The 10,596-nt window shown below is 42.6% G+C and overlaps 1 protein-coding gene across 1 annotated transcript in view; it reads right to left on the bottom strand.

Annotated features, from left to right (window-relative positions):
- Nucleotides 1-1,746: 1,746 nt before the first annotated feature.
- The window catches only part of LOC104388509 (protein argonaute-3), a 17,430-nt gene continuing 8,580 nt past the window's right edge, over nt 1,747-10,596 (bottom strand). The window contains exons 6-17 of the mRNA XM_009997382.1: nt 8,566-8,653; nt 8,275-8,422; nt 7,880-7,999; nt 7,333-7,455; nt 7,028-7,161; nt 6,407-6,591; nt 6,074-6,233; nt 5,255-5,345; nt 4,772-4,966; nt 4,295-4,429; nt 2,804-3,003; nt 1,747-2,200 (exon numbers count right to left, since the gene is read on the bottom strand). Coding sequence (XP_009995684.1) covers nt 2,092-2,200; nt 2,804-3,003; nt 4,295-4,429; nt 4,772-4,966; nt 5,255-5,345; nt 6,074-6,233; nt 6,407-6,591; nt 7,028-7,161; nt 7,333-7,455; nt 7,880-7,999; nt 8,275-8,422; nt 8,566-8,653 — 1,688 coding nt within the window. The 3' untranslated portion in view covers nt 1,747-2,091. The remainder of the gene's footprint in view (nt 2,201-2,803; nt 3,004-4,294; nt 4,430-4,771; nt 4,967-5,254; nt 5,346-6,073; nt 6,234-6,406; nt 6,592-7,027; nt 7,162-7,332; nt 7,456-7,879; nt 8,000-8,274; nt 8,423-8,565; nt 8,654-10,596) is intronic.

Raw genomic sequence — 10,596 nt, 5'->3', positions numbered from 1 at the left:
CCTTGAGACAGCGTTGTGAACAGCACTAGGTACATTTCCATACAATATACAAATGCACAAAATACAGTACTTTGTTTTCTGGCAGAAAAAATGGTGGGGATTCATACCTGTCGAAGCAAAACGGGCTCAGATTTTAGGCTCAAAAGACAGTATATTGGCAAACAGTGGATTTCATGAGGATGCCAGGAGATAAGCTACTCTCATACCAACCCACTGGTTTTCATGTGGAGAGCAGGTGGAGCTCAGAAGGGCTGGGATAACAGCAATGCCCATACAAACAATCTGCAGTATATATACTATGAACCAGTGCAAATAAAAACAGTCAAAAATGCAGTTCACGAGTTTACAAAGTGCAAAACTCCCCAGTCCCCTCACTGAATAAATGCTCATCTCTGACATCTTAAATATTGTTTTACCTTTAAAGTGGAATGAAAAGAGTCCCATTGATTTGTTTCACATTTCAGTGATTTAACATGTTAGAACTATCCCAGCCCTCTTTATTTGCAAAGTGAAATGAAGTTACCAATAACTTAATTTTAAAAGGAAAGTCATTATCAAAGAGGAAAAAAGCATAAAAAGTTTTATTAATTCCTGACATTTTACTGATGTCAAATAGATTTAACTAAGCACGTAAAAACTTAGATCTTAATAAAAAACCCTTTCCATTTAACTCAAATATATCCTCCACATTTCAAAGCCAAAAATATGGACAATTCCTTTGTTAAATCAAAATATTGCAGTGACAAGTAAAGCTCGAGGAATTCTAGAAGCATTTTTGCTATTTTTTTGATTTAAAAAAGGAAAATTCAAGATTCCTTCTGACTATAAAACTTTCCTTTCAAAATTAAGGCTTTTACTTTGTCCTTTTAAAATCATGGAGGTGTCCATTCTTCCACAGTTAGTGGTACAAACACTGCTTTAGTACAGCTCAATGGACACAGTTTTCCTTTAGAACGCTTATTGCACTAAAAGATAGCAAAACAAGTTGTCAGTTTTTTAAAAAATAAACATGGTTACATTTCTAAAAAATAAAAGTTGATGTTGACCATATGTTCTGTAATAATTAAATTAAAGCATTATTATTACTCTAATAAATATAAAAGAAATAAAAGGAAGCTAAACTTCAAAAACACATACATATGAAATCACATTAAGGTGTGAGAGGCAGCAAGTAAACTAGCATTTTTCTTTTTTCAGAAAGACCTTAGCTCTAAAGTTTCAGTTCTGGTGTTTACTACATGTAATCCCATAAAACCTGGGACATTTGATCTCACGTGAAGCTTCAAGATATTTGACTTGCCAGATAGAAAATAATTGAAACTTTTGGACTAGGTAAAACAGCAGCTTTAGGAAATTCACCAGGGAGCAAGAACAGTTTGGGTCACTACTGCCTGCACATGAACCACTAGCTTCTTTGCTTTTTAGAGGGGAACTGTTGGAGCCCAGAACTCCAAAGCTGTGAAGAAAGACACAAAGGCAGCAGTTGGCTAAATTAGGTTCAGATTATTGGATTAGTGTGCAACGCATCTTTCCCCTCAATTTTTTTTCTAGTTAGTGCTGTACATACAAATGTACTTGGATATGTTCACATCTGAATGTTTGATGGCATCACTGAGAGAAAGATTCCTCAATGCAGTGGGGTAAAAAACTTCGCTATTTTTTTTGCACACTTCCCTCCTCCAAACAATCATTGAGATTGTTCCTAGAAAGGTGGTTTGTTGGGTTTTTTTTAAATCACACTATTGATTTTTTTTTGCAAAGGTAGTTGTGCTGCCCAGCAACTTGAGGTAAAGGCATAAGAGGGTTAAACTACGAAAAATAAACAAAGAAAGATGATGGCGGTGCCTCCTGGAGGAGCCCGCGCCAAAAAGCAGTTGGCTGGTTTCATATTGCATAATAGTGCTGTGTTCCTCGATGAAGTAAACAATCTTCCTTGTGTCAATTTAAGGGTTAAGCCTCTCCCCCCTGCACAGTGTCAGCTCCAGCAGGGTGGGAGGCACAGCCCATAAACCAACCCCGCCGGGAACATACATTGTATGTGGCTTTAGTTTCAGTTCTTCCTCCCGGTAAGCACGCGCCCCTCTTAGTGACTTAAGCGAAGTACATCGTGCGTAAGGTGTCTTGGTGAATCTGTACAGCCTTCGCCAGGGCCTGGGGGTCTCTCCCATTGCTCTGTCCTGAAACATGGCTTCCTTCAGCACTGCAAGACAGACCAGCAGGGCTGTAAATCATGTTAGTTTGGATCAAAAAGCTGCCGTCACATCTCAGTGTTCAGCACAGCAACATGGCAACAGTGATGGAACTGGATGCTGAAAAAAACTACTTGTGTACTCCCTCAGCAACCTCAAGGCCTTTGACAAATCCCTCTACCTTGCTGCTCGTTAGTTAATCTAAAAATAAGCCTGTTACAAATATATTGATGGCTGGAAGGTTATAAAATACCTCTGACGTAGAAAGCAGTCAATTAAGTGGGAAGCACTTAACATTTGCTTCACTCATGGCTACTCTACTTCCAGAGCAAGAATCTAAATGCATGGCTTGATTCCCTCAAACTATGTCAAAGCAATAACAGAATACTTTATTGAAATAAATTTAGTTCTTTTAATCTCAGTGCTGTTCACTAGAACCCACCAGCTCACCCTTGTCCAATGCTGAGCAGCAGCTGTCAGCAATGGTGACCTTAAGACTAGTCCCAGGGGTAAGAAAAATTCACTGCCAGTCGAGCAATAACTATTTATAGCCCAGTGGCTTTATGCCTGACAATGAAGCAAAGACCAATGGAGACAAAACCACGTCCATTTACCTGTCGTGTTCTTTGTCCACGAGATGGTATCGTGCTCTGAACGCCACCAGGTGAGCGTAATACGCCGGCGCGGGAATAGAAACCGAGCGCGTGCAGCGCACGTAGGTGTGGCAGAGCTGGTAGGTCAGCAGCTGGAGCTCATCTGCAGTGAAACAGTTATCATCCCACAAGACATGATAGTGTGAGGGACGGCTGGTACCCTGAGAAGAAGGGAACAACAATTCACTTATCTGCTTTTTCCATACAATCAAGTCAGATCTTTACATTCAGAAAGGCCCAGACTGTCTAGTCTGAACAACCGTATTGCTGTGGCAACACCCCCACACTGGTGGGTTTAATTTCCACAGCCTGTAATTCACCAATCTGCATTTAGTCAGCAAATCATCAAACATTGCCTTCAGTCTTTCAAACTATTTACATTTGAAAACTCAATTCAATGCCAATTTAGTTGTGGCTAAAAATCAAAGGTAGCAAGTTTTATTTTCAGAAATAACAAAGGTACAAAAAAGTGACCTTTTAAAAATAAACTTTAAAAAGTATCACTTACTATCAATACAAGTTTTAAAAGGTGCAGCAGACCAGCTCTCAAGCAAATAAGACTATTAGTCCCACAATAATGTGATATCTCAGATAAAACTGAGCTCAGTGACATTTCCCTACTAATTAACTTTGTAAACACAAGTGTCACAAAAGGGAGAAGACAAACATGTTGTATATACATATTCACTTACAAAGAAACAATCATACCTGTATTCCAGCATGGCTACAGAGGTAAAAATCAAACTCATAGGGATGTGTAATGTCTGTATCCACAGTTGTCCCAGCTGGAATATTGCCACTGCGTCCAACCTAGGGAAAAGGTTCTGTTAACAACTGCAGCCACCAACTCAACTGTAACATCTCAGCTGTAATTAAAAATACAAGTTTCTATTAAACACATGCAAGGTTTCAGTGAATGAGCTGCCTCAGTGCTGCCTGGAAAGCAGCACTACAGCAGCCAGGGATGTTTGGCAGGGACACTGCATGGCTCTACCATCTCACCACAGAACACTACACCTACAGCACTTTGAGACTTTAAATGTAAATGTGTGTGCAGCTCTTCTGCCTTTCTGAGATTTGTATTTGTCAGCTTGAGTCTGCATCAACATGCTCAGAGAAACAGAAACGTTTAGGGGTTTTATTTGTGGGGGTTTTTTATTAAATTGCTGTAGACCTGCTCCTAGTTAGTTCCATCACTAGTGGCTGCAGGTATCTGACAAACACTGTTGGTGTGTGACAAATGTGACAAAGCCTGATGGCAACTGTTGGGTATTTTGAACACCCTTAAGGTCAATGACTTTTCAATCTGGGGCCACATTTTGTGCTTATCAATTCAACCTCTCCCCTGAAAGCAAAGCCAATCTGACAGACAGAGAAGGCCATCTTAATATTTTCTCCAGGAGCTTGAGAAGCTTTTCCCATTAGGTTACTAGGAAGGAGGGCCAGGATTACCCTTTCTGTTCTGTCAGCACAGAACAATCGTGTATGATGTCGCTTCTGCACCACAATGTAGGTTATTCCAGGCTGGTAATCCTTCTCCAAACTGATGCAGGCTTCCCGAATGGCCAGCAGTTCATAATACAAAACCTGCAAAGGCACAAGAACAGAAGAGTTTAGTTTTCCTTCCCTTGCATTCTGCACCCAACATCTAAAAACGGTTTGTAGTTCACACTGAGTGCAACTTTACCGCACAATTAGCAATCTTAGGAAGTACTTAGAAATATATTGTTTCCCAAGTTCTAAGACCACTCCTTCCCAAACAGGAAAGAAGTTGCAACTCTTCTTACCCAACAGGCTTAAGAAATTATCTCCTTAAAACTCTCAATTATTTTGTGCAAGCAACTCAAACTGTAGAGCTACTGAAATACGAGAACTGGAGTTACCAGGTGGAGTTACACAGCCCTTCAGGAAACCCACAAAGGAACCAACCTGTCGAAACTGCCCTTCAGAGACCCCGTCCCTATAGAAGATGATGCGTGTGGGCTTGAACCGTGTGGACTTGTAGAACTGGATGAGCAGCTCCCTCACCATGGAGGCCAGGTCCTGGATGATCTCCTGCCGGGGCCGCTGCACTCTCACCGTGGCACAGTACCGGCTCGGGTGGGCATCCATACTACCTACAACCTGCAGGGGAACATTCCATGGGTAAAAGCTTCAAGAGCAACACACACACACAAAATTAAAACAGAAAAAAAAGCCAAGCAAAGAAATTTTCAAATACAAATGTTAAGAAAAGTCTGAAGTACAGAGCAGTGGTTTTATTTTGAAGACATGATTTTTAATGTAATCAGAAACGTGCACAAACAACTGGCATAAGCCCTGAAAGACATGTCATAGAATAGTAAATGTAACTCGTGGACTATATTTAACATTCACCCAAGATGAAACCAGTGCTGGTTAAACAAAACTTACAGCAGCTATGGAAGGCTTCTTTCCATCTCCAGCAGGAGGGTGAGTGACATCAGCTCCCAAAAAGATCACTGGCTGCTGGAACACAGAAGGTCTTCAAAAAGAAAAAAGTGCTAAGTCACACTTGTAGCTGAACAGCTGGCACAAGGTTATTGCTCAACATGGGGTTTTGCTTCTGTTTCAGCTAAGCTGCACAGAGAGACCTTCTTATCAGGTACTCTGGCCAACCCTAAACAATGAAATCTTTGTGCATAAGATGTGAACTTTGAAAGCACCATGGGACAGAAAATCCTGCTACTTAACTGTGCTGAGTTCCTAGTGGAGAAAAGCCACAGAGCTACACCTGACAGCACAGACAACTCCTTACAGAAACCACCATCCGACAGTGGGATGACACTGGGGTCAACCAAGCACCCCTCTGGCATTGCATCAGCCATGCAACAAATGGCTGGGTGCAGGAGCACCCACATTATCCTGGCTTCTGGAATTTAAGCAGCAGGATAGTCTCCCAACTTTTGATTTCAAGCTCTCAGGAAGTCTCAAGAAAGAATTCTTAAGACACTCCAGAAGTTTTTCTGGATTGCTACCTCACATTCTGCACATTTCCACTCAAAGAAGAGACACTCTAGCAAAGGTCAGAGTCAAACTGAATTTCTAGTCTTCAGGACCAAAAGAGCTGTGCTTCTCCAGAATGATCCACATGAGAAAGATGGGTGCACACGTGGGTTGGGCTTCTCAAACCTTGTGGCATCAAAGCAATTGCAGGACACGGAGCAGAGAACAGCCACACACAAAACAGTCAGTCTCCACAGAGGTTCTTACCGTTGATGAGGTACAAGGATGTTGTTGATTCCTCCCAGTTTAACATTGATCTTCAGGCACAGATTTGACAGGGTCTGTGGTGATGTTTTAATGACATTCTTGACTTGCACACACTGTGTGGCCATTCCCAGCAGTGTATCTCCCACACGCTTCACCTCCGCTGAGAAGCAAATTTTAGGATACAACATTTGAAATGGTGGCTATTGCCGACGGAATGTTTTCATCTCAGCTTAAGTAGCAATAAAGTCAACACACACACACTGCAAAATGATTTTTGAACAGATTTATCAGCACAACGTGTGAACAGACAGGTACAGACAGGTATTCCCTCACCATACACGGGTGTTTTCCCTGGCAGGATGACAATGATGAGCTGAAGGCCCGAATAGGTGTTCTTGAGGTGTCGGAACATGGGCTCCACACTGTCTGCCCCCTGGGCGTACTTGCAGAAGCAGGGCTGGCCCTGGATGGGCATCCCCGCGTCCTTGGAGATCTTGCGCAGCTGGTCCGTGAAACCCCTGCAGATGAGAAGGCTTTTGAATTTTTGCAGTAGCAACAGCACGTGACTACCAAAGCAGAAGAGGACAGAACAACTCTGTTACTCAAATGAAGACAACGCCAAATAGCTTGTAAAGCAGCATTTAAAACCTGTTCATTATGTGGAGGCTGCACAGCTTTGAAACATCAGAGGCCAAAAGGGAGGGGAAAAAGTTTAGATGCCTTTAGTGCTTCATTCAGGACACCAGAAGGGACTACACATCAAGCAGCAATGTTCCAGGACCAAAACCCCATGGTGTAACCAGGTTCAGGGTTTTGACTTCCAGCAAGGAAACAAAACAGTTTGGGCTTTCCCCCTGACACCTTAGGTGATTAAAGCCAGGTAAACACTCAGGTTTCCACTAAGATGGCTTCATTACGAGAACAGTCCAAAGCCTGAACCATGACATGCCTTACTTCAGTATTTCTTCTCTGCATTGTCTCTGTGTTGCAAAGCAAGCTATAGCCCACATTTTGATCTCAACACCAGTGTGAAACTGCTTCCCTCTCATGTCCCAGACCCCATGGCTCGGGGTCGCCACCGTTCGATTCTGCGGAGACAGAAAAACACCAAAATTGAAGCAGCAGAAAATGCCTCTATTTTACAGCTTCCAGGTAACAAAAAGTTTACCATTCAAACTGATCTCAGTATTGAACAGTGAACAGACTGCACCAGCTCAGGAAAGCACTAGTCTGAGGAGAAATAGAAGCCAAAGGCTCACCCGCCCTCCGTACTGCAGCATGGGGGCCGGCAGCACCCGCCCCGTCACGTGCGCCATCTCGTCCCGGACCTTGAACTGGAACTCTTGAACAAACGGATCCGCATCGTAATTTGCACTTCTCACCTGGAAGAAGAGTTTTTCTGTATTACAAAAGCATCTCATGATCATTCATATAATGAACAAAAGACCAACAGTAATGCTGAAGTGTCCTGCAATTCCCCTCGTCATTGAAAAAGGCTGATTTAACTGCTCAAGCCAACCAACCTATGCCCACTGAAAACAATTGATATAATGAGATACATTTGATGAGACTTTTTTGTTCCCTTACTTTTGTTCCATATTTCTGAGTGCTGGGCTCGTACTATTATTGCAAGCTATTGTAAATAAAACCTATTTTAGAGAACAGCAAAAACCTATGAAGTTAAGGGGTTAGAAGAAAGGAATGACAAGACTCAGCTAGTCACATACAAAGTTTTCACATTGAAGTGGTCTAATCCAGTGTCACTGAGTAAGAAGTATCACAATTAACTGAAATTAAAGAACTAACCAATCTGCTTATCTCCTCTTGCCTATCTGGAGCAGATCTCGCTGTGGCCTTTATCATAGTTGATGTCTGATTGTCCGTTAGCTTCTTGATGCACCGCTGGCCAGCTACAATGTTACAGACCTTGAAGGGAAACCAGAAGCATCAGCACACAATGGGAGCACACAGCACAGTGCTGTCACTGCAAAACACACCCCCAACCTGCTTAAGCAACTGCATATTCTCTCTCGTAGTTCTAAACTTTAAAGCACTTCTTAAAATGTAGATAGCCTTTTGTGAGATAAAATAACACCAAGCATGTAAATAAGCAAACATGCTTGTTGCAAAGTGCACTTAATGCTTTGCAAAACAATCCAGCCCACCAGTGACAAGTTGATTAATCAGAACATGTTCATTACTTCTAAAGGCAGGTAGGTGTGTTTCTGTTCTTGTCCCACTTGCAGGCAAGGAAGATGAGGGTACTTCAGCTGGAGGTTGTATTTCTCTCTGAAATACTGTGCTACTGTTCTCTCCACAGTCTGGCCATTTTCTAACTGCAAAGGAAACCTGAAAGGACATGCATTTGAATAAGATGTACAGAATTCTTAGTTGGCAAGTATCAGTAACCCTCAAATTAATGAAATATTAGGTCCTGTTGCACATTCAGTGTTAAGCTATCACACATTTCATGCTGACAAAAAGCATCTTACGTTTGATGACTCGCTGGCCGCCTGGTCACGTTACACACACGGTATTTCCTTCTCATCGTTCCACAGTGAGTCACTTCTACCTTTAGACCTGCACAAAGGTACCAAAAACCCTCATGTCTACACAAAATTTTGCACAGGAGACACAACGGTCCTCATAATAGAACATGTTCTAATCCAACAGCTTTGATGGTCAGAGTCAAACAGCAGAACATAAGAAATCATTATTCTCTCAACATTTTTTCATTATAATTTGATTTGACTAATCAGGTATTATCCTCAAAAACAAATCATAGTGTATAATATTTAATGTTCAATGTCATCTGGATTTCTTGTAGCAGTTTCATTTCACAGGCATGTGACTAATCTCAGACACAGGCTGCTTCCACCATTCTGTTCTCATTCCCAGTGCTGCACTCCTCCAACACCAGCAGCTCCAGTGTAACTGACATTAAATAGGCAAAACTAGATTTCTACCCTATTGCTCATTTTTTCTCCCAACTTTGTGTTCTCATTCAGCCTGTAATTTTCTTTAATTTCACTGACCAAGTTTAACTTTAGATTTTGAGCAGCTGAAGATCATGGCTAAAGCACCCAGCCAAACACCACAGCCTCACCAGACCTGCCCCTCTCCACAGTAATGACAGCAAGGAGAGCAGCTCAAGAGGCTTTTTGTGGCTATTTCTGTCAACTGTGCTCACCCTGTCTGTGCTGTGCATGGAGCAGACTCAACAGCTGCTGAAGCACTAGGCTTATCACCCAAGGGCTGCACACTATCAGCACAGTTATGTTTTTCCCTCGGCCCACGGAAGAGAAGGCAGTTGTGAAAACAGAGCCTTGTTGCCCAAAAGATTCAACCTCCAGCACACTATGAAAGGCTCTGGACAAGGCAGCTGGATGACTTGTCCTCTTGAGGCTTGTGTGGATTGTGGACCACAGACTCAACATCCCACATCAGATCAGGTCCCCAGGTATCAGACTGCAGACACCATGTTTGGTTTTCCAGGGACACAGACATCCCAGAGAAGGAGCAACCGTGCTTCATGGACTCCTGACAACACTAACTGCACCACTAACATCAGTATTACTTGCAGGATGGCATAACTGTAAATAGTGCCCTGATAGAGCATTAGGAGAAAATACAAAGAAAGAAACCACGAAGCACTGGGGCACAGCAGAAGAGGGCTGTGACCAGAGACACCTGGAGCCCGTTCACTGCCTTGTCATTAATCTGCTGTGACACCAGAGGCACTGCCCTCCCAGAGCTGCTAACTGCCAGTTCCTTAATGCAGGGTTTGTGTCACTGTGGATGATCACAACATCTTGCCTGCAGTTCCCAGATACTATAGTAGTAAAAATAAATATTGACAGCAAAGGTAACCTTTCAATACTGTCTGATTATGGGAGCAAAGTGTTTGTGGCATCCAACAGCAAAGAGATGCAGCTTCTCATTCTCAGTTACCAGTCTTCCAGAACAAAGACAGACAAGCAGATGCAAAAAGGAGACATGTTAGAATTACTACAAAATAATTCCTTTTTTCCCCCCTAATGACTATTCTGTGCACACACTGGTTTATGACTATAGTTGGAATTCACTTTTCCTGCCCAGCATTTCAGTAGAGTCTAATCTTGCATCAAGTAACACCAGTGTTTAAGGGCAGAACTTTGAAGAGATGAGCTCTTTCAAGGCTTCTCTCTCTGCAAATTACACTGGAATGAGAAGGTAAGAGAAAATGCAAACTAAAGTAGCATATATGAAGAGAAACCACTCAAACCAGCAGCTTATGCAATTCATTTGGAATGGAATTTGGCCTTCAGTTGCAGGTTAGCAGGCAGTGCTTGTTTTTCCTTAAGGCAATCAGTTACTAGAAGTCCCTGCAACAGCAGACTTCCCAAGAACCCATGATGTCAGCTTTTCAATTCATTTGCACTCTGCCTCAGTACTTGAGCAGTGGGAGAACCAGAGCACAGCCCTGCTCTGGACCAGCCACCCAGCCAGGTGACAGCCACTCACCTGGGCCCAGGCAATAAACA

Source organism: Chaetura pelagica, unplaced genomic scaffold (assembly GCF_000747805.2).
Source record: "Chaetura pelagica isolate M959 unplaced genomic scaffold, ChaPel_1.0 scaffold1445, whole genome shotgun sequence".
Classification (NCBI taxonomy): Eukaryota; Metazoa; Chordata; class Aves; order Apodiformes; family Apodidae; genus Chaetura; species Chaetura pelagica.
Note: the sequence above shows the minus strand (reverse complement) of the source record. Positions and strands in the feature narration are given on the sequence as shown.